Raw genomic sequence first — 25,341 nt, forward strand, 5'->3', positions numbered from 1 at the left:
AGAGGAATTGCATGTGGGCCCGAACATCTTTGGGATGTTAGCTCGCAGCCACAATAAAAATGAAAATACATCCCTTAAGGTCAATAAAACAGCCCAATTCACATAAAATTTAATAGCAGGTTGAACTTATTTGCCTGCTAGAACTCTCAGATAATACATAGGAAGGAGGGAGCTAACAAATCCCAAAATACTCACTTTACTGGAAGACAAACAAATGCCTATTCCAGCTTCAAACAACCAAAAGCTTGACGATTTGTTCTTAGACAATGAATGTTCTATTGTACATAAATGTGTATCAAGTTATGGAACCAATAACTGGCAGTCTGTACAATATTTTTTTCATTTTACACCAACAGAAATTTTGGAATTTAGTGACATGGCATGGCATGACATTGCACTTGTAAATTTAGATACCACAAAATCATTTGTCTGTTTACTTACCTGTTCTTTAATGGATTCATAGACTTCAGAAAGTATACTATCTGCATCAGATGTGACGCGTGCTCTGTTATCTAATATTTCATACTCTGCATCTGGATCTGGGTCAGAAAATGTAAGGTTGTTCTGTGAAAAGTGAAGGTATGAATTCCTTGTTGACCCTGTGTTCAGATTGTTAAGTGAAGTCATTGATGACTGGTGTGAAGTGGCTGCACTGCCTGTTTCTGGCGAATGGACGAAGTGGTTTCTTTGACGAAGAGATTCTTCCCGTAATGAACTCGATGAAGAATGCAATCTGTTCATGACTGCATCAGCCTCATTGAGTTTCATTGTTGGATTTCTAGGAGGTGGTGTAGGAGGTGACTCAGATCGAACTGCCTCATGATTTTCTCTTATATCATTAATGGGAGGCAATGAAGCTCTTTTGGCACAAGTTGTAGTCACACTGTCGGTACAAGAAATACCATTTTGATGGTTATTTTCTGCTCTGATTTTATCGGTCTGCATTGGACTTGATACATTTTTCCTTCCTGATTTTTTTTCATTACTTTGGTTTAGCACAGCTGCCCTTAGTGCTGCGACATCAGCAATATTTTCTCCATCGAGGCTTTCATAAAATTCTTCATCCAGCTGCAAAACAAGAAAATCCAGAATAAATAAAAACAATTGTCAGCATTCACAGAAGCATAATTTTATCAGACATACAATTAGAACAGTGCATTGTAATCACAACTTTTTTCCCCTACAGCCAAAATGGCCTAGGATCCAACTCATGAATCATGCCCTGGCATGAGGGCCACAGCACTCAGCCCAGCTGCACACTTTCCCCATCACATGGCACACTGTCCGTGCATGAGGAAGGTAGAACTGTGAATTCACCACATTTAAATGGCTATACAGTTGACTGCATATGACTTGGTTATATATTTCACATTTCTCAACAATTCAGATCACAAAGAAAACAAATTTTCAGTACTACTTAATTATTCTTGGCATGCTGAAGACATATTATAAATTTTATCTGGTATAAACTGTCAGTATATGGACATAGGAGAACAATTTCAAGATTTTCACTCCCAGTTTGCCACATAATCATGACTTATTTAGTTTCATAACCAAAAAAGGGCTTTCACACACCTATGTTAATCAACATGTTGTAGCACTTTTGTAACCTCTTTATGAAGACATGGAAACTCTACCCCTTTCTCAATTACGGAATTGAACTATGGGGCTGTGCAGCTGATGTACATTTAAAAAGAATACTACTACTGCAACAAAGAGCAATAAGACATATACATGGGATGGGACATAGAGATTCATGTCTTGAAGTGTTTGTGCAGCACAAATATCTGACAGTATATTCTCTGTACATCTTCAAAGTAGCTATATTTTTTGTAAGTCAACCAACAGAAGCTATCAAGGGCAGTGATGTACATGATAACAACTCTAGAACAAAGTGTAACTATTTCCGTAACAGAACAACATTAAAAATGACTGATAGAAGTCCATATATCAGTGGTTTGATCTGGTATAACAAGCTACCAAACTCTCTAAGAACGTACATGGGAAATGTTTTTAAAACAAAATTAATATCTTTTCTAATAGAGAAATGTTTATATTCTTTCAACGAATTTTAAGATAGTGATTGTAACATGAGGCATTAGCATATCAGTTGTAATGTGATAAATGTAAAAAATAGACATAAGAAGCAACAGCTACAGAATACAGTGTATTTTATGAGTGTAAATATAACCATAGTATTAAGTCTGACATTTGCAAAAGCCATCATTACAATGGCTCCACGCAAAGAAAACGGAAATAAATAAATAAATGTAGATATCTTGGACAATTTTAATATAAAAGGATTTGTTTTTAATACATGAAATACATTTCAAATCAATCAAATACATCTCCTTGTAGATAGGGACACTTTCAACTTAAATCGTAAATGGTGTCAAAAACAGCTCAAAAACAAATGTAAGATTCACAGTGTCCTCAAAACTTTCAGAAATCTGCAGTCAGGCACAGTAAATGAAGCTCAATAATAGTCTGTATAGACAGATTTTATTTAAATATGTAATAGCTTAAGCTAAATGCCAGATAAATTAATGCACATAGAGGATAAACAAAAAAATAAGTGTCTGAAAGATAAAAGTTAACACAAACCAAAAGAAAACCAGTGTTGCCATCTTAAAATAACATTAAAATTTTATCACTAATATGCTCCCTCGATGATAATTGATGGTGTTACAAAAACTAAATTACAAGCTTTAAGTAAGTCCTAGTAAGGCTCTAAATTTTTCAAATTTTATTTTACTTAGGGCTTTGTCAGAATACCCACTTGTTGCTCATTTGTGCTAATGTGCTTTAACAGAACTTTCTTAACAAAAACTTTCTCCCTCACAAATTTTGACATCTATATGCTTAAGTACATGATCAAATTGTGGGTTTTTGCTAAAGCTCGTTACTGACATCTTCATAAAGTACAAAAGCTCTTTAACTGTTAGAAAAATTATTGAGCCAATGGGTTCACTAGTTGCTGAACTTAAGGCTACAAACTCTGATTCTGTTGATGAAAGTGACACTGTGGATTACGACTTAGATGCCCATGATATACTATAACCTGAAACTTGAAACTCTCAGCTACCTCCACTCAAAAAGTGCATGATTTTAGAGATCACACAGCCATACAGTCCACAGTCCCACTTACCCACTTATAGAGGCCACCAGGGTTGATCCCCTGGCAAACTCTGGAGAGCCACTGAAGAAACAATATTATTTACGCAATCACTAACGAATGCTTGGCCTATTCTGTAGCCTGTATTACTGTTGTCCATTCAATGTGTTCAGTGTTATGCACAACCTGTACTTCATTGTATCTTACATGTTTCTCTATGAAGTACTGCATTCCATAAATTGCATTTGTTCTTGCTGCAGAAAACTTGGCAACAGTGAGGATTACATTTTCTCCGTGTGTTAGTGTCAGTGTCAAGTCACCCAACGAATGTCTCTATGGAAGAAATACTCCAACATCTCACTGCCCAGAAGCAAGCTTTCACAGAACAACAGCAAGCTCTCACTGCCACTCTAAATCAAGTGGCCACTGCATGTTCATGGCAGGTTATGCAGGTTATTCTCCCATCAGAGCAACTATTGATCTTTCTGGCATATGATGAATTGCCTGTAGAATGCGACTCCTACAAGACATGGTTACACCGACAATGCCAGGTTTTTCAAGTGGATGATGCAAATCTGTGTAGGCCTTTCTTTCTTTCTTGGCTTTTGCCATGCATTTACCAGCTCTTGTGCCAACTCATGCACTCACAAGAACCAGCCATCTTATCATTTGATGAAATGTGCAAACTTCTCTCAACCTATTACTGTCACAGACCACATGTCATTGCAATGTGTGTAGAAATTTATCGTTGTCAGAAATGTCCAAACCAATCTTCTAGAGCCCGGGCTGCAGAATTACATGGGTTGAGCCATTGTCATAAACTTGACACAAGTATCCATCATGAATCCTATGCTGATCACTTGGTGCATGACGTGGTTATTCATCTGGCCCCAGATAGGGAAGTCCGCAAAAAAGCACTTCAGTATGAGAATCTGATGCTTACAGACGCACTCAATATAGCACAGTTCTTTGGAATGTCACGGCTGCAGGTGATCAGACTGTTGTGTGAGAGGAGGTGTCTGAAGTTGCTCAGTCAATGCCTGCTATGCACACTGCAAGTGTTCAGGATGATGGGGAAGCCATTGCAAACAGTACAACCTTTGACTCAGTGTCGCATGTGGCAGCACTGATTATGGCCACAGTAGCAATAGGACATGTCACAGCAGTGGCTATATGCCCCCCCCCCCCCCCCTTCTGTCTTACCCATGTTGCTTCATCCAACATGAGCATACTGCTTGCCCTAAGCATTGGGTGGTTTTCAACACGTGTCAAAAGAAAGGCTGCATTGCATCAGTGTGTAACTCCTCTTCAGATGTGGTAGACACAGTAGACCAATAGACATTAACTGTACCTCTACCGTGACTGTTTCGCCAAACAAATTGTTTATTGGTTTGTGTGTATTTAATAAACTGTTAAAAATGCAAGTGGACACAGGAGCTACAGGGATTTTAGTAAATGCACAAACATACATGGACTTGAGCTCCCCTCGCCTTCACACAATTTTCACGGAAGTTGGTTAGCTACAATGAAGAGCAGATTCCAATCCTAGGCCAGTTCTCCACTCCTGTCTCTTATAAATCTGCTGTTTGCCCTTTCACCTTTCTTGTTGTGGGTCATTCCCATGCCACAGACTTGTTCGAGTTAGATATATTTAACACTTTCAGTTTCTCCATTGCCAATGAGATAAATTTAGTCTCAGATAAAGTTCCACATCAGCAACTGGAGACCTTCTTCTCTGAGTTTTTGTCTCTGTTTTCCCCTGGGCTCAGTCATATTACTGGTTTCATGGCCCACATTACCATGAAAGAGTCCACACACCCTCATTTTTTTCAAGAGTGACAGGCTGAAGTAGACCATTTGATGTCGCTTGATGTCATTTGGCCTATTTCTTCCAATGAATACGGTACACCACTGGTCATCATTAACAAGCCGACAGCTAAGTTTCATCTTTGCAGCAACTTGGTGTCACAATTAACGCACAGTCCATGATAAATACATACATTTTGCACCACCCTGACAAGTTGTTTGCAAAATTAACAGGCAGCCACTTCTTTTCCAAGACTGATTTGGCGGAAGCATACCTCCAGCTCCCAGTGCCTTCTTGTTGCCAATTCACTTTTTGGCCTATACCAATAACAACACTTGCCTTTTTGTGTTGCTAGTGTGCCTGCAAGTTTTCAGCATTTTTTAGAACAGCTGACAGCCTCTGTACCTGGCTGCATCAGTTACCTTGGTGATATCATCGTTTTGTGTTCTTCCACTAAAGACTACTTTAGCTATCTTAGATTGTTGTTTTCTGCTTTGCAGTCTGTGGGTCTCAAGTGCAGTGTTGCAAAACCTCAATTTTTTCAGCCAGGTATAGCTGGGGACACTATGCAGCTAATAGCTGCTTGCACTCACTGCATTCAGCAAGAGGTGGCTCTGCGGGCATATTTTTCCACCTGGCAAATGCTGCAGCACCCATGGGAGCATCTACATGTCCATTTTACTGGGCCCTTCCTAAATCAGTATTGGCACACTGTAGTGGATGCCTATACCAAGTTTCCCTATGTGGTGAATTGTCTGTCCACATCTGTGGTGGCCATTATTTTCGCCCTGTCTAAGATTTTTGCAGTTGAGTGACTTCCATATACCATGGTTATCAATAATGGCCCCCAGTTTGTTTCTTGAGAATTTGCATCCTTTTGTCAGGCTAGTGGTGTTCACAATCTCACAGCTAACGCATTTCATCCTCAATCTAATACTGAGGCCAAGCACATGGTTCGAATGTTTAAAACTCTGATGTGGAAGCACGTATCCAGCAGATCCCCTGAAGCTGCTTTAGACCATTTCTTGAATTTGTACCATTTCACTTCAGTGGGTGACAAGAGTGCAACACAGGTACTACATAGACACCAACCACAGACCCTCCTTCACCTGATGCATCCAACACTGTGTCTGCTGGCACTGCCACTACAGTTCCAACCAGGTGCACCAGTCTGGGCTCAAGGTTTCAGCCACCAGCTGAACTGGTTTCTTGCCATTGTCAAGCATTGCTAGGACTGGCGCCTCTGCACACTCCTGATTGGAGGATGTCCTGTCACTTTGACCAGCTGCAGCCATGCACATAAGGTCTGCTCCAGAGGGCCCACTGCCTCCCCCATCCCCGCCACTGCTGATGCCTTTTCCTGCGTTGCAGACAGTCCAGTTCATGCCACAGCACAAGTCGCTGCCTGGCAGATCGCTGCCTGGGGTTCCTGCCTCTGCCACCACTCCTCAAGTGCTGTTGCTGATGCAGTCCCCATTGCACCTGAAGATGTAGCCAGCACAGTCACTGCTGCCACCAACACCGTCGCCTCTGTTGCTGGGTCCTGTGTAGCCATCGTCTCCAACACTCCCACTGGTGCCAGCTGCTGACCTTCACAAGGACATCATTATGGAGATGCTGACCCTGGTCCTGCTCCACAGTCTCTCAAAAGAAGGCAGGATGGCACACTAAATCACCTCATCACCACTTCCATCCCTATTCCCTGCTGTCTTCCCATCACATGCTGCATCAGCCACCATCATTGGACAATGAAATGGATGTCAGGGCAGTCATTGGCATTTTTTGTGACTTGTAATCTCAGTGCTTTGTGAGATCAGTACTCTTTTTTATGGTACCAGTGCTTTTCTGGTACCAGTGCTTATTTTCTGTACCAGTGCTTATTTTCTGTACCAGTGCTTTTCTCTGTACCATGCATTTTTCTATGAATTTATTTATGTGGTTTCGCAACCCTGGAAGGGAAGAGTGATGTACCTTCACTCATGACCCACATGATATCAGAGATCGTGCGTCCAAACTGTTCATAGGCCTGCTTACAGAGGCCACCTGGGTCAGCTCCCTGGCATGCTCTGGTGAGCCGCCAAAAAAAAACAATATTATTTAAGTAACCACAAACGAGTGCTCAACCTATTCTGTAACCATTATTACTGTAGTCCAGCCAATATGTTCAGTGCTGTGCAAACTTGTACTTCATTGCAACTTCCGTGTTTCTCTATAAAGTATTACATTCCATAAATCACATTTGTTTTTGCTATAGCAAGAACTACCTGTAGACTTTCTACACACTCTGTCACCATCCCAATCAGAGTCAACATAACGAATTACAGTATGAGTACAATTCTTATCCCCTGCATATAACAGGTTAGTTTTAGGGTTCCCTTAACATAATGCAATATATGTTTTAAAGCATTCCATAAATCTAGACTTGTACATGATTGGAACCTGCTTAGAATACTTACTGCTACACAAATATCTGGTCTAGGACCTAACATAGCATACACCAATGACCTATCAACTTTGTACAGCTTTTCTCAATAGCTTCATTTTCACATTGTTCTCTTTTTAACACATTGTGATCAAATGATTCATCCTTGGGTGTTGAAACAGAATCCCATTCAAACATATCTAAAACTTTTTGCACTTTTTCAGACAGGCACTTTGACAAATAATAATAGTAACCTCCCTTAAATTTTGAACAATCTTCATACCTAAAAAGTTCCTAGTCCTACCAAATTCATTCATTTTAAAGTTATCATTTTATAACAGCTTTACATTGTCAGTTTCACTCTGAGAAGTTGAAGTTGTCAACAGATCATGAATGTAAACACATAAGTTTGTTTTCTTGTTACTTTATGTCTTTATATACAAGTAACACTTAAAATCACATCTTACAAATCCTAAGCCAGTTATTACTTTCTGGAATTTAACATTCCAATTTTTATGTGAGTCCTTTAAACAATACAGAGCCATTCTAAGTTTACAAACTTTATGATTCATTTTACTGGAACAACCATTAGGTAACTTAATGTTAAATTCTCCAACTATCTCTTGACAGAGAAACCAACCACAAGTATCTAGTTGATTGGTGCAGCAGTTATTCTCGATACAAAAAGTCAGGAAAAGTCTCATTGAAGTTAATTTTGCTACTCAACTGTATATCTCTCTATAAGACAATCTTTGTTGGAAACCTTTAGCCACAAGACAAGCATTACAAGAAACAACATTAGCTTTCACATGTCTTTTTGTTTAAACACCCACTTTGTGTCAATAACACTACAATCATTTGGCTTACATACACAGTCCCATGTACTATTTTCTTAGACGGCTTGCAGCTCTCCAGCTATGACACCCTTCCAGTTTTCAGCATCACTGCAAGACATCATTTTAGTGCAGGTGCTGGGGTCATCATCACTCACTGCAGTCAACAGACCAAAGTCATAATCCTCTAAGTAATTCAGGCATTGAATATTCCTACCGTGTCTCAGATTGTATTTCCTCTCATTCTTATCATCTACATTTTCCACTGCATCCTCATAAGAATCTTCTCTGTTTTTAATGATTTCTTGTTCTTCTCTAAGCTAACTTCTATTTTCTTCCACAATCTCAATCCTCATTTCTTCTTTATGCCCTTCTCATTCTGAAATTCTATCTATGTTCTCTTCAGCACAACAAATGGTATCTGTTTGTATAACAGGAACATCAGTTTCCTTCTCCCTTGTAAATACTGCTGGCAGCAAGAAAACTATATCTCAGTGCACCCTAATTTTCTTTGTGGAAGGTATAAATATTCTTCGCCTCTTCACGACCATAAGCAAACCTATCTTGTTCCTGGGGTCTAGTTTCAGACTCTTTTGTCTGAATGCAGGGACAGGCACATGAACACCACATATCTTCTAAGGGTTATTCTTTGCCATAAATGGCGTGAAAAGAAGTTATACCTCCGACGGAATTGGACCAGTTCAATTTAGTACATAAGCCACCATGTTAACTGTTTCAGCCCAGAAATGTTTGGGCATTCCTCAAATCACTGAAAGAGCAGCTTCAACAGGGTATGATTTTTTTTTCAGCTTTTCCATTTTGTTGCAGTGTGTACATGGTGCTTCTTTGATGGGTTAAGCCATTTTCACTCAAAAATGTACCTAAGTCAGTAGTCACAACTCCTGTCCATTATCACTTCATAGAACTTTAATTTTCAGATCTATTTTTCTCTCAGCTTTTGCAATAAAATACTTGATCAAACCTTTAACTTCATCCTTCTGTTTCATATAGGACTCTTTGTGATAACTTCAGTAGTCATCCTGCAAAAGCAAAAATCATATCACTCCTCCAAGCAAATGCATCTCCAAAGGACTGCAGACATCTGCCTGAACAGTTCAGGTGTGACATCAGCTCTTAACAAACTGACGCGGAAAGGTAGGCAGTGTTGTTTACCTGTCAAACACTTTTCACAAGTGACAAAGTTGAGTATGAAGTCCACTTCTTTATGTGACGAGCTCTCTCACATGTGTGATGCTCTGGTGGCTCAATTTTCTATGCCAGACACTCAAGTTTTCAATATGTTTAGACAAATTTACCAGACCACTATCAATATCGACTGATGAAAAGCCGCTAGTGTCATTACTGTCGACCAATAGAGTGTATTTTATCTGCACACATCAAAGTAACCATTGACAGTTCTGATTATGACTGTTTAGGGAAAACAACACACAATACATTTTACTGACACATCTGGATAATGGACAGACTTCAACTTTATAGTTCAAGAATTCACACTGTTTCTTGTCTGACAGTAAACATACACTGTCCAACATAGTTCCCACCAAAAACAGATTGAATTTCAATTCCATCACAAAAAGCACTCCAAGAAGAACTGTTTTTATCAATTTAAGCCAATTCCCTACATATGGTTCCACAGTACTGCATTCAGTCATATCAAGAAGACAAGCACCACCCACAATAACTTTTACTGAGCTTCACAAATTGTGCAGTTTCTTAAACAATTCTCTTTCACTGCACATATGTTCACTAGCTTTTGCTTCTAGGTCAACTTCTTGACTCATACACATGAAGGCATTTACATACTGAGCCTTTTTGCCTTTCTTGGACTTCAGCAACCTGCAATCTGACTCCAAATGACCTCTTTTCTTACAGTGATTGTAGCTCCTCATTTCTCTCTCCACTTTAATTTTACAGTCCTTTGCTAAATAGCCCTCCTTACCATGAGCATGACAGGTAAATTTTTGCTGCCTGCTTACACTGGCCAAAACTACCTCAAGCTGATCAGACTGATTGTTTCTCTCCTCATCAATAAGCAATCTTGAAGTTAACTCATTAACTGTTTGCTTCTCAAAGGGGACAGATTCTCATGCTGAATGGAAATTTTTATATCTCTATGGAAATGACATCAACAACTTGGTTATTATCATTTTCTTTGAAAGTGGTTCAACTGCTTGATTCAGTTTAGTGTTGATTTCTTTTATTTTCAATGTAACTGTAACCACTGAGTCGTCACCAAATTGGAGTGAGAAAAACTTTTGCTGAAGTATTTAAATGCTCACTGCAGACTCTTTCTCATACAAAGTCTTCAGTTTTGTCCACACGCCAGGTGACATGAAACACAAAAGTAGGTGTATAAGTGGCGCTACCTCCATCCACGTTATAGCATCTTTCTGTGCATTTGCATCCTTTTCCAGCCATATATTTCCCTCAGCTTCTTTCTCCTTCAGAGGCTTAACAGCTATGCCATTGACAATTTCTAAAAAGCCTTTTTCCCTTAATATCACTTCCATTTGGAATTTCTGCACTGCCTAGGGGTTCCCTCCTGACAACTTCAAACACTGATGTGTAAACTATTCTGTAGTGCCATGCCAACACTTCACTGTAACATCTAATTTCCTGTTACTCATGATGCCACCAAAAAACTCTACCACTATACTGAAAAACAGACTTATACACCTGGGTCCATAACCTGTAATCAGATACAGTAAATGCAGCTCGATAATGAGTCTGTTTGGACAGAGTTTATTTACATATGTAATAGCTTATAGCTTACACTCAGTGGTGGATGACAATTAATGCACACAGAGAATAAAGAAAAAAACAGAAGTGTCTGAAAAATGGAAGTTAACACAAACAAATAAAGAAACAGTATTGCCACCTTAAAACAACATTAACATTGTACCACTAACAAAAACTACCCTTGTAATCCTTTTTGGCCACAATGAATTCTTCAAATCTCATGTTTCCTGTAATGACAGTGGCTCAGGGAAATGGATGGTGTTTTTTGTCAGAATTTGTCCCTTCCACAATGTGATTTTCTTCTTAAATGCATCCCCATCATATAATAAATTAGGCATTTCTCACCTTATAGTGACTTACTGTAGGCAGTGTGTAGTCAAGTCCACTTCTAATGTGACATCTGCAATCCATTCCAGATGTTTTGATTTTTGTTCCTACACTCCTTTTTCCTTCATAATTTCTACAATGGCAGTTTTTAAATCAGAAAATCATTCCAGGCCTGCCTCTTAATTTAACCACATACTTTGTGGTATTATACACATTGTGTCTCCATGCACCTCTTTCAGTTCCATCAAAAACCATTGGAAATGACACAAGAATAATGCATGTGACTTCAGAAAGAAACCACCAATATTTTCAAGTGCTCCATGCATGCAAATTCAGCACAAAGTCTTTCCCGATGTACAGAACAATGAATCTGGTCTACTGACCACTGTAATTTTTTGCTCTTTCATTGTCTACAAAATTTTGAAATTCTTTCTGTCGTTTCATAACAAATTTGCTGTAGCCATTGATTATGGAACTGCATAATATATAATGAGAATTTTCATCCCTCCCATCTGTCATCCTCATTCAGTTTTATGAGCTTGTGATGATAGAGTACTAGACTGCCTCTTTATATGCAAACTGCCACTGGACTTGTAAACATACTTCAGACCGCAAACAAATAGTGAAGTATTAACAGTGCTGACACCACGATTCTACTGAACTGAACAGCGTTGTGCTGACTAAAACATGCCACACCACAATAGTAAATGAAATGTCATGGTGTACCGAGTACTTCTGAGAAGGACAGTGCAAAGCCAAGATAGGCTGAGCCTTGGCCTGCACGCTGCCTGCACACCCGTCTCGTGAACCGTTTAACGCACTATGGTCAGCCCTGCTCTATAATGTCTCCACCCCATTTCTGCAAACCTAACATTTATTTACTGTTAATTGTTAATATTTCCTGAAACCTACTGAGTGGAATACAAACAATGGAAGGAGTTAAGGTGTCACGTAATCGAGTGCCACACAAACAAAATAAGGTGTCTTGTAGACAAGAGCCACACAAACAAGAATGAAATTATTGCTAAGCTTTGTGGATAATGTTCCCCCACAGTTTGTGCACACACACACACACACACACACACACACACACACACACACACACTAGTGTTACCAGTATGTCACAGACTGGAGTACTGACACAAATGCAATTAATTCTTTCATTCATCATCTTCCACAAATCCCACCTTAAAACAGAACCTTCAGGGATGTGGAATGAGTCAAGATATACATTAACAAAAGAAAAGCAAATCATAAATATTTAACCTGTACAATGCATTGACAACAAGCTATAACTAATTTCTTAATACTATTTGTTATTACACTGGCTAAATGTAACCTAATAAATCAGAGAGAAATCCATCACTTAAAAAAGTAATCAGTAGCTTTCTCAGGTGTATTAAATATCTGCTATTTCTCAGGCGAGACATCATACATCATTGTGAAAGCTCCACAAATTTCAGAGACACAGCTGATTGATATCTTCAGGTGTGACACACAATTTGCTGAACTGTAACTGAAGCTTCAGTCATGGTTCAGCAATGTGTTTGTCACACCTGAAGATGTCAGTTAGATGCACCAGTGAAATACTGTGATATCTTCATATATCTCAAATCAGAACTATTTCTACAACTAGTCTACCAGAAAAGCCTTAAGCAACATATAATACTTATTTGATTACATTGGTACATTTTTCCAAAAAAACAGCTATCTACATTTGTAACAATGAAGGCCCTTTTAAATACATTACTACTTTTCATGCAGCTTCACAATGAACACTGCTACGTTCCACACAGCCAGTGGGAGTTTTCAGTCCTTGGATCTAAATAATTAGAGAATTTGAACAAGTGGCTAATGAGACACACTCCTTTATTTTCTCTTGAACTGGTCATGTTTTTTGACTCGATCATCATTCCCAATTTCTTGCTTTATGTTAGATGGGAGCTTGTTGAATACCTCTGTATTGAAGTACATACCTGTGTTCTAAATCCTGCATGAGGAGATAAAGTTTACTTTTGTATTGTGGCTGTGTAGGTCACCTGAAACTATTGTTTTATTAAAAAAAACTCCCTTGCAGAATAAAACTGTGCACCAGAACAGGCTTTGAAACCGGAACCTTTACTTCTGCTGGCAATTTCTCTACCAACTGACCTACCAGAGCACAATTCATGACCTGTCCTCACAGATTTACTTCTGCCAGCACCTCATCTCCTACCTTCCAAACTTCACAGAAGTTGTCCTGCATTTTAATGTACTGTAAGAATTCCAAGGTCCTTAACGAAACCTCTGCATGATGTGTGGTTATGAACTTCACTCAGTATTCTTATTGCTCCGTTGTGCTGAATAAATACGTCATTTATTTTAGGTGCAGTGGCTTAGAAGATTTTTCCATATATCAGACTGAAAATCTGTAAAATAAGCCAACTCTCTATGTTGAGTCAACACAGTGAGAAATATATCTAAGGGCAAAGGATGCTCAACTGAGCACCTTGATTAGTTTATCTATGGGTTGATTCCATTTTAACTTGTTATCCAGTTGTACCCCATGGAATTTTATACAAAGTGTTTCATTTAATGTATGACCTTTAACATCTATTTCTGGTGCTATTAGGTCTTTTTTGACTTGTTTGAAACAGCACAATGTTCATGTGATTAAAACTTAAATTGTGTTCTTTGAACCAGTTGTAGGCTTGTTCAGCTTTCATCTGAGCTGTGTCTGGGGAGGTTGAGTTAGGACTGTTGATTAGTATTCCCCCATTCCAGGGTTAGTTCCATTTCTTTTGCCTTACTGTTATGAAAATACCATCAGTGCATGAGGAAAGGTATGAATGCTTTACCATTTTAGTTTGCAAGTAGAATTTTGCTGTCCATACATTTGAAGGCTTTGGCAAAGTCATAAAGTATACCAGTGGGATAATTTTTCTTTTTTAGCTCTGAAACGACTTCATTTGTGAGGTCCTGTATGACTTTCTCATTGGAGAACCTATTACAAAAGCCCAACTGAGGGGCAGTTAGGAAGTACTGCTCTGTAAAAAAGGAGCTTGTATTCTACTGCTTCTTCATTTATACCTAGCAGATACTTAAAATCTTATAATATATTTATAAGTAAAAGTAGGTCTCATTTATTCCATTACCTGTTCTGCCCAGATTTTAGCTTCAATGGCACCAATGTTGACAGTGCTTATAATTTCACTCCTGAAAAAGATATGCAACTAAGTTCACAAAGTAATGGAAGTCTTATATCACATACAGAAGACCATACTGCAACAATAATATTATACTTAGTAATAACTGTTAACAGTCTAGCATCTTACGCACACACACACACACACACACACACAAATAGACAAGACTAGAGGAGTCAGGGAACTCTGGCTAGCAATTTGGAGGAAGGCAGCAAGTGTGCGGGGTAGTAGGAATGTGAGGGGCGGGGGAGGGGGGGGGGGTGAGTGGCGGCAAGTTCATGGGCTAGGCATATGACACACACACAATGGAGCTGTTGAGGTGCAGTGCACAATGACCATGATGTGGAGGTGTGGACTTGAGCTGATGACAGGGCAGAGGAAAGGAAAACTGTTGGTTAGAGGGTGTGGGGAAGTGGGTTAATGGATTTTGAAGCCAGGAGGATTATGGGAGTGAACGATGTGTTTATATGAAACTGAGACTACATACGAATTTTCATCTTTCTGAGTCTAATATTTAGTACCTTGAGTTTATCATAAAAATGCTGATTTTGACCAAAATATTGCCCTGATCAAGCTGAGACTTGTAACTTTCGATTATGACATACATTTGCATATTTGAACAATTTTTAGCTTTCTACCTTCATTATTTAGCACCACTTACTTTTTCTTAAAATACTATAAAGTTTCATATTAACTATGTGACTCCATTAAACAACTTCTATTAGTTTTCAAGTTACTTACTAAAAATCAAATTTGGAACGAAAACATCCTTATTCATAATAGATAAAGTATCAGTTGTATCTGTTAAAGGAACTTCTAATTACAGTATTCAATTACATTGATGAAATAATACAGCCATACCAAGTTTCAAGACTTTATTATAAATAACAATCATTACTAGAAAACTTAAAGAGGCAGTTCTAAAATCATGTTCTACTGTCAGTTACATTCTCAAAATTCTAGCCAGCGAAGTTCAAATGCAGCTGAGAGAAAACTTTTCAGCAACTAAAGCAAACTCAACTTTATTTATATAAAAATTATGAAGATTATAAATTGTTAAACAACAGAGATATTAATTAATACATGTGCGAGAAAGGGGCCATTTAGATGCTGCTAACTGTGCCTAGAGTGGTTGATGGCAGATGTTCTGTTCAGAAGTCCACTGTGCCAGTATACAAATACCATCAGTGAAATGGTAAGAAGAGACACTTCGCACCAAGATGTCAATCTGTCCACATCAGTCAAATGCCTGCAAGCACTGTGCCTTGGATGGTGTCACAGCCATGTAGCTACAAAACACATTTTCGGTAAAAGTAGCAACTGAACTTGCGAGGAGTGTACACCATCCTGGATCACTTAGATTTCATTGAAGTAACTTTCTGTGTGCTGCATGGCAAGTGGTGAGATTATTTTCCACTTTTAAGGCAAGCAATTAACTTTGATTATTAGAAGTGAGGATGATAGACCATTGTACTTGGAACTTTCTGTAGAGGTCACCTCTGAACTGTTCATAGTGATGTTTCCAATAGGGAAATTATTATTATTATTATTATTATTATCAGGAATATTATTATATTTTGTGTGTGAACATTTACAAAACACATTGATAAGTTATAACTCGAAACTTCTATTTATGGTCACAGTTCCTGATCCCGAAGAATAAGTAACAGGTAGGAACATTTTCTTTCAGTGAGTACCAAGAATAATGTGGACTTGCAGGCTGGAAATGGTCAGTATGTTCTCCATCACTTTCTGGTTGACCACAAAAATAGTTTCCACACTCTTGTAAATGGGGAATATTAATTATTTATTTACCCGCTGCCCCACATATGGTGCATCAGCCAGGAAACTGAACTGTGAAAGTGATCAGTACAAAACAGGTAACTCAGTATGCACTAGCACAATATCAAAATGAGTGCAACAACAGTCTTAAGACTTGCTAATGAGTGTGGAAACTGAATTGTGAATATCAGCCTCAGTAATCTTGAGCATGATGCAAGGAGGTAAGAAGATGACACTACAGCATGGCTACCACCGGCACTGAGGTTAGAAGAAGATGGCGTATTATCACGGAGCTGCATGGATCTGCAATATATCTGCAAGCTACTGTGCATGCTCACCAGTGCCCAGCCCCCCTTTGAGCTGCAGCAATGGGTGATAGTCACTGCATCCTCATCACCACAGCTGCTGCTGCTGCCTGCATTATGTCACAATGTGTCACATTGCATTTGCTGGTACACTGGGCAGGCATCGCTCATCGAGGTCAAGCAATTAAGTCAAGTCAAGAATATTTAAAGTCTTTGTTAATTGTTTCTAACAGACTATTAAAAATGCAATCTAATGATGAGGATGACGTGAAAGTGAAGATGGAACCAGTATTTGAATCCTCAAGTGATGTTAGAACCAGTTTCTGATGATGAAGTTGAAAAAGAAAAAGTAGAATTAATAGAGTTATCAGACAATGAAACTGAGTTCAATATTTCTGAAATTCAGCCAAGTCAGTGAATGCTAAAAACTCCTTTAAAACTAGTTGAAATGCCGAGTGGCAAGGTGGAGTCACCAAACTGAATGCAGTTACTGTTTTCTAAACCTTAATTACATCACAAATAATTGTACAATAAGATGGAATCCAACATAAACACATAAGTATGATTCAATCTAGTAACAAAGAAGATTTCAAAGATGCAAATATTCTTACAGAAGGGAGATTGTTGGAAAGAATCAGCAATGATTACAAAGTTTGCTCTAATCGATTTGTGGAAGTAAATAATAAAGTACATGCTTGTCAAAAGGATATTAAGAAAGTGAAATCTGACTAAAATTATGTAAGGCTGTTGATAAAAAAATTTCTGACAGAGTGGAGGCATTAGAACTACAAGTAGAGGAGCTAAATACCAGTATTACTAACAGAGAAAATAGAGTAACCTCTGTTAGCTCTTGTAATACTACTGTGCAGCATTTTGCTTCAGTTGACAGTACTTTCATCAGATATCATCAATTTTTATGTGTTGATCTAGACAAACCTTAGAGTTCTGGAATGATTTTGACAATGTTTTGCCAAATGGATAGTCAGAACATGAGAAAATTTCTTTCTTAAGAAATCATTTGTTAGGAGATGCTTTGCAATGGCCAGCTGATGGAATGATTAAACGCAAAAGGCTTTCTGAATTTAAAACTGCATTTCTTAATGAGTACTTATCATACAACAAGCAAAATAATGTACTAATGGGATTTTGGAGTTGTAAAAAGTTTACTCCAGCTTGTAAATCAGTTAGAGAGTTCTCTAGAAGGTGGGTTTCATGGCTGTCACAGCTGACAGAAAAGACAAAACCAGAAAGGATGACCATGGGACCAGAAGGTAAGCTGCTTTGGTATTGGCAGAAGAGAATCGTTTCTGTACATAGAAATAACATGGATAAGTTCACTGATTATCTGGAACAAGAGGAAAAAGCTCCTGTTGGGGGGTAGGTGCACAATAATAATAGGTCCTCTAACAGTCCTGTAAACAATTGAAATAATGACAGTGAAAATGTGAATGTTAGAAGTATGCAGGTTCAGAATACACAACCTAATTATTGTGGTCAATCCCATGGTAGAGGAAGAGGGGGTAGGGAGCCATTGTGATTTCACAATAATTACTGTGATGAAGGCAGAAATATGAGTAATGTACTGTTGAGACAAGACGGAGAGCGAATGCCACCCGATCTGATTCTGAATCAAATGATAATAACAGGCCGCATGTAGGAAACTAAGTCATGTCTATGAGGAAACTAGCACTCACCAGGCAGAAACAGTATCACAGCGAGTAACAAAAACACAAACTACAGTCAGTCAGCAGGCACAAACTGATAACAAGTATGATGAAATAGAAACACACAGCACCAGTGATGTGCTAAACCACTCTCATCCTATAGTTGACAGCACTTTGGACACATTAGAAAAATGGGACAAGAAGGAGCAAGAAAACACTAAAGATAATAGGAAAGAGCAAATTAACAGGTTTGAATCAGATAAGGACAAAGATGAAGTAAAGGCTTATATCTCTGACAATAATGGCGATCTGAAGGCTAAAGTTTCAGTAGAGAAGTAGAATCAGTTTTATAAGGTTCTGAAAAGGAGGAGTGTTAGATGAAGAGGGTTGCAATAATAATGAGGTCAGGGAACCTATTAACTGTATTGACTTACTATAAACTGCAAAAACAGACGACTGTATTATAGATAGCAATGTTATGCAGGGATGCAGTTGCTCAGAGGCAGAGAGTAGTTTACCTGATTTGCATCAAACAAAACTAGAAGAAGTCGTCCAGTGCTTTGATTTAAAATTGGTGGAAAGGATTTAATAGAAGACTTTTATGAGGAACCTGTTCAAACCAGGATATCTCACCATATTACAAAAACTAACATCTCTAGAGTAGCAGTGCATTGTCTTCTTGATAGTGGCAGTGAAGCAAATGCTTTGTCCCAAGCATTCTTTAATTCTATTCCTAATAAGAATGAGTTAAATGTTATGAAAATAAATGGTTTATTCCTAATAAGAATGAGTTAAATGTTATGAAAATAAATGGTTTAAGAATAACAGTGCTATTGGAAAAGTTTCTTGACCAGTATAGCACGAAGCTTCGGTACCAACTGGTATAGGTAACATAACAATATATCATCCTTGTTTAATCAAGCTCAGTTTAAGTGTTGACATATTAATTGGTACAGATCTTTTAACAATATATCAAGGAAAGATTGACTTTGATCAGAGCCACTTAGTATTAACTTTACCAGATTCTCACATGATTAAAGAGACTCTCATTGGAAATTATGTATACTGAAGCATGGGAACTGCCTACTAGAGCAATGAAGAATAAGGGATACTTGCAGCAAGATACTGAACTTGTGAATAATACGCAAGATGCTAATACAGAAAAGAATTATATCCAGGAAGAAATGAAAGCTAAGGTACAGTGATCAAATCAAATTTCTGATAAACAGAGGGCAGAATTAAGGGAAGTATTAACCACTAATCACAATTTATTCTCAAATATTCCTGCTCAAATTAAGGGATATGAATGCCATTTGAATGTAAAGCCTGGGCAGGTATTTTTCAAAAAACTTATCATATACATGTTTTGAGCAAGCAAGATGTTAAGAAAGAAATTCTACATTTGTTGGTATGGGATATTATTGAGCAAGCAATTAATGACTATAGCAATCCTCCTGTCATTATGTCTAAACATGATACAAGCATCATATTAGTACTGGATGCACACTGGCTAAATGAAATTTTAATAAGAGTGCGTGACCATCCTCAATATAAGGATGAACAGATACAAAAGTTCTGAGTTATGTATCTTACATCAATGCACATAGCATGTGGATCCTGGAATTTGCCCCTGGCAAAAGAATCACATAAATATACAGCCTTTTCTTGTATGAAGGAGTATGCTACCATTATAAAATAGTCCCATTTGGATTAAATATTTCTGTGTGTGCCTTTTTAAGAGTGATGGCTGATGTATTGGGGCAGGAATTATTAGATCAGGTGACTATTTATATAGACAAAATACAGTTGGCAACTCCCACATGCAAAGAACATATCAGTCTACTAGACAGGGTGCTAGAAGCTATATAAAAAAAAAGGTGGTATGAAATTAAAGCTAGACTTCTCTGAGTGTGTTAGAGACAAAAGGAAATCCTTGGACCATGAAATTAGCAGGGAAGGTATATTGCCGGATCCTTCCAAATTATCAGTCACTGAAAAGCCTGAACTGCCCAGAAATGAAAAGCAGCTCAGGTCAATGTTCAGTTTATTCAGATTTTACTGCCATTTTGTTAAAGATCACTTGTTTAATGCACCTTGTTGAAGTAGAATACCCTATTGGTTTGAACTGAAGAGTGCCAGTCCGCTTTTGAGGAATTAAAATATTGTTTGATGATTAGTCCACTATTACACTACTCTGATTTTTCAAACCCCTTTTGCATGTTCGTTGACGCAAGTGGTTATGGGATTGCAGTACAGGTGTTTCAGATGGAAACAGAATGCAACCAAGAGATACATAAAACAATCACTTTTGCGAGTCACTCACTGCAATGTGCTGAGTGAAATTATGGAATTTCAGAATTAGAGGCATTGGCTATTGTGTTTGGTATGCAAAAGTTTGATCATTATTTGTTAGATCACGAGGCACTTACGTTTCCAAAAACCAGGTGGTCTACGTACCTTCAGCAGTTCGACCTTGAGATTAAATACATACATGGGAAGAACAATATGGTAGTATATTGGCTATCAGGAAGTGCCAAGCTATACAGGAAATCAGAAATTCAATTAGCAGATACAAATGAATTATGCATGTTGGCCATACATGAACTCAAGGAGGAAAGTGTCTTGAAACTTAAGAAGAGAGCAGAATGATGACAATCAGCTGAGGTTAGTCAAAAGCTATTTAGGAGTCCCTAATTATCCAGAAGCAGAACAGTACTATTGCCCACATAAAGGAATTTTATTCCAAGGAAATATGTTTTCCATCACAACAGGTGGATCTGCTGATGGATTACTTGCATCTACAATATGACCATTTTGGGCCCAAGAAATTCATTGCAAAACTATGTGAGAAGGTGATCTTAAACATCATGCATCATAGAGCAGCAAGAAGACTAGCACCCTGTGTTGTCTGTCAGAAGGTAAGTGCAGTAAACAGTACAGTGTACGGAGATTCACACAATGTAGAACCAAGTGAACTTTTGAAATCATAAGCAGCTGATCTTTTCAGCTCCCTCCTGATACCTAAAAGAGGATGTACCCATGTTTTCGTGGTGATTGGCAGTTTTTGCAAGTATGTCAAACTATAGCCAAGAAAGAGAGTTAATGTCAAAATGCTGGTAGACAAGCTAGAAAAGGACTATATTGTAAACGCTGGCAAGCCTAAGAATCTCTTATTGGATAATGGTCTGAAATTTGTATCTGAAAAATTTAAAGCATGTCTATAAAAGGCCAGAGTTCACCATATAAAGATCTCAGCATATTTTCCACAGGGAAATATGACCAAGAGGGTTACATCACACAATGGAATTCAGGATGGAATGTAACAATATTATGAGAAGGAAAGTTGCTGCTCACTATATAGTGAAGATGCTGAGTCGCAGATAGGCACAACAAAAAAGACTCTCACAATTATAGCTTTCGGCCATTAAGGCCTTTGTCAACAATAGACACACACACACACACACACACACACACACACACACACACACACACAAAGCAACTCACACACATGACCGCAGTCTCAGGCAACTGAAACCACACTGCGAGCGACAGCACCGGTCCGTGATGGGAGTGGCGACTAGGTGGGGGTAAGGAGGAGGCTGGGGCAGGGAGGGGGAGGAATAGTATGGTGGGGGTGGTGGACAGTGAAGTGCTGCATGCGTGTTGATTTTCCAGTCCTGCCTCACAGATCTATAGACAAAAGAAGGTATAGGCTACGTTAAACACCCATACAAGGGCCTTGGACAGAAAAAGAAGGCATGAAGCAAAATCTTCCCCCATTAGTTTTAACACTGAAACATAGTAGATCTGAAGACTTTCAAAGCTGACAGTAATTAAAGTCTGTAGGGAGTCTGCCACTCTTTGGTGGGTATGCAGTTTGGCACACAGAGCACTCCCAGCTGGATGAAACTTTATGTCCCTTTCAAGTTCTGTTCTCTTCTTCTGTTCTGTCTATAGAAAGTATGCTGTACATATGCTATTTGTTTGTAATGTCTTCCTAGTAAGTAAAAATTATCCCCAAAAGTGACTATACCTGAATGATGACTTACAAGAGAATGTGAGAGGCACTTTGCAATAGAAAATTCTAAATGTTAAAATAGCGATGAGCAACTTACGAGCACCAATGATAGAAAAATAATGGACAAAGTCTACAAATAATAAATGAGATCCACAAAAAGGATTAGTAACTGTAAAAATCAGACACTTTGCACTAAGCAAAGTAACTGAAGCTGTAAATTCCTAAAATCTGAAACAATAAACTCTGAATAAATTAATAATACTCAGTTGGAAGTAAGATTGTCTGCATGTATGACAGGGTAATAAAGTGGTGCCATCAGAGGCAACCCAAAGCAATGTGATGTTTATTAAAGGAGATGTGTTGCATTTATGTAAATAGTAAGATCAGTAGGCTGACAAAGATAAAAGGGAGAGAGAAATTTTGAAATATGTGGTTAAATAAAAATAGGGAGAAATAGGAGTAAAGAAGTCAGTAGGCTGACATGTATGGCAAAATGATGGAAAATTAGTGAGTAGTTCCCTAGCATCTCACAAAAAGGTTTAGAAACATGTAATCTTGCTTAAGGCAGATGGTGAATTAACAGATAAATTTTGGCACATGTTGTTGTTGTTGTGGTCTTCAGTCCTGAGACTGGTTTGATGCAGCTCTCCATGCTACTCTATCTTGTGCAAGCTTCTTCTTCTCCCAGTACTTACTGCAACCTACATCCTTCTGAATCTGCTTATTGTATTCATCTCTTGGTCTCCCTCTACGATTTTTACCATCCACACTGCCCTCCAATGCTAAATTTGTGATCCCTTGATGCCTCAGAACATGTCCTACCAACTGGTCCCTTCTTCTTGTCAAGTTGTGCCACAATCTCCTCTTCTCCCCAATTCTATACAATACCTCCTCATTAGTTATGTGATCTACCCATCTAATCTTCAGCATTCTTCTGTAGCACCACATTTCAAAAGCTGCTATTCTCTTCTTGTCCAAACTATTTTTTGTCCATGTTTCACTTCCATACATGGCTACACTCCATACAAATACTTTCAGAAACGACTTCCTGACACTTAAATCTATACTCGATGTTAACAAATTTCTCTTCTTCAGAAATGCTTTCCTTACCATAGTGAGTCTACATTTTATATCCTCACTACTTCAACCATCATCATTTATTTTGCTTCCCAAATAGCAAAACTCCTTTACTACTTTAAGTGTCTCATTTCCTAATCTAATTCCCTCAGCATCACCCGAATTAATTCGACTACATTCCATTATCCTCGTTTTGCTTTTGTTGATGTTCATCTTATACCCTCATTTCAAGACACTGTCCATTCCATTCAACTGCTCTTCCAAGTCCTTTGCTGTCTCTGACAGAATTACAATGTCATCGGTGAACCTCAACGTTTTTATTTCTTCTCCATGGATTTTAATACCTACTCTGAATTTTTCTTTTGTTTCCTTTACTGCTTGCTCAATATACAGATTGAATAACATTGGGGAGAGGCTACAACCCTGTCTCACTCCCTTCCCAACCACTGTTTCCCTTTCATGCCCCTCGACTCTTATAACTGCCATCTGCTTTCTGTACAAATTGTAAATAGCCTTTCGCTCCCTGTATTTTACCCCTGCCACATTCAGAATTTGAAAGAGAGTATTCTAGTCAACATTGTCAAAAGCTTTCTCTAAGTCTACAAAAGCTAGAAACATAGATTTGCCTTTCCTTAATCTGTCTTCTAAGATAAGTCATAAGGTCAGTATTGCCTCAGGTGTTCCAACATTTCTACGGAATCCAAACTGATCTTCCCCAAGGTTGGCTTCTACCAGTTTTTCCAGTCGTCTGTAAAGAGTTGGTGTTAGTATTTTGCAGCTGTGACTTATTAAACTGATATTCGGTAATTTTCACATCTGTCAACACCTGCTTTCTTTGGGATTGGAATTATTATATTCTTCTTGAAGTCTGAGGGTATTTCACCTGTCTCATACTTATTGCTCACCAGATGGTAGAGTTTTGTCAGGACTGGCTCTCCCAAGGCCGTCAGTAGTTCTAATGGAATGTTGTCTACTCCCGGGGCCTTGTTTCGACTCAGGTCTTTCAGTGTTCTGTCAAACTCTTCACGCAGTATCATATCTCCCATTTCATCTTCATCTACATCCTCTTCCATTTCCATGATATTGTCCCCAAGTACATCACCCTTATATAGACCATCTATATACTCCTTCCACCTTTCTGCTTTCCCTTCTTTGCTTAGAACTGGGTTTCCATCTAAGCTCTTGATATTCATACAAGTGGCTATCTTTTCTCCAAAGGTCTCTTTAAGTTTCCTGTAGGCAGGATCTATCTTACCCCTAGTGAGATAAGCCTCTACATCCTTACATTTGTCCTCTGGCCATCCCTGCTTAGCCATTTTGCACTTCCTGTCGATCTCATTTTTGAGACATTTGTATTCCTTTTTGCTTGCTTCATTTACTGCATTTTTATATTTTCTCCTTTCATCAATTAAATTCAGTATTTCTTCTGTTACCCAAGGATTTCTACTAGCCCTTGTCTTTTTACCTACTTGATCCTCTGCTGCCTTCACTACTTCAACCCTCAGAGCTACCCATTCTTCTTCTACTTTATTTCTTTCCTGCATTCCTGTCAATTGTTCCCTTATGCTCTCCCTAAAATTCTGTACAGCCTCTGCTTTAGTCAGTTTATCCAGGTCCCATCTCCTTAAGTTCCCACCTTTTTGTGGTTTCTTCAGTTTTAATCTACAGTTCATAGCCAATAGATTGTGGTCAGAGTCCACATCTTCCTCTGAAAATGTCTTAAAATTTAAAACCTGGTTCCTAAATCTATGTCTTACCATTATATAATCTATCTGATACCTTCTAGTATCTCCAGGATTCTTCCATGTATACAACCTTCTTTCATGATTCTTGAACCAAATGTTAGCTATGATTAAGTTATGCTCTGTACAAAATTCTACCAGACAGCTTCCTCTTTCATTTCTTACCCCCAATCCATATTCACCTACTATGTTTCCTTCTCTCCCTTTTCCTACTCTCGAATTCCAGTCACACATGGCTATTAAATTTTCGTCTCCCTTCACTAGCTGAATAATTTCTCTTATCTCATCATACATATCATCAATT

General features: G+C 38.3%; 1 protein-coding gene across 1 annotated transcript in view; it reads right to left on the bottom strand.

The window, feature by feature from the left end:
* LOC126176507 (uncharacterized) overlaps positions 1-25,341 on the bottom strand; it is a 403,754-nt gene that overhangs the window by 65,648 nt on the left and 312,765 nt on the right. Inside the window, exons 13-14 of the mRNA XM_049923663.1 lie at positions 14,399-14,459; positions 442-1,068 (exon numbers count right to left, since the gene is read on the bottom strand). Of these exons, the coding sequence (XP_049779620.1) occupies positions 442-1,068; positions 14,399-14,459 (688 nt within the window). The remainder of the gene's footprint in view (positions 1-441; positions 1,069-14,398; positions 14,460-25,341) is intronic.

This window comes from Schistocerca cancellata, chromosome 3 (assembly GCF_023864275.1).
Source record: "Schistocerca cancellata isolate TAMUIC-IGC-003103 chromosome 3, iqSchCanc2.1, whole genome shotgun sequence".
Classification (NCBI taxonomy): domain Eukaryota; kingdom Metazoa; phylum Arthropoda; class Insecta; order Orthoptera; family Acrididae; genus Schistocerca; species Schistocerca cancellata.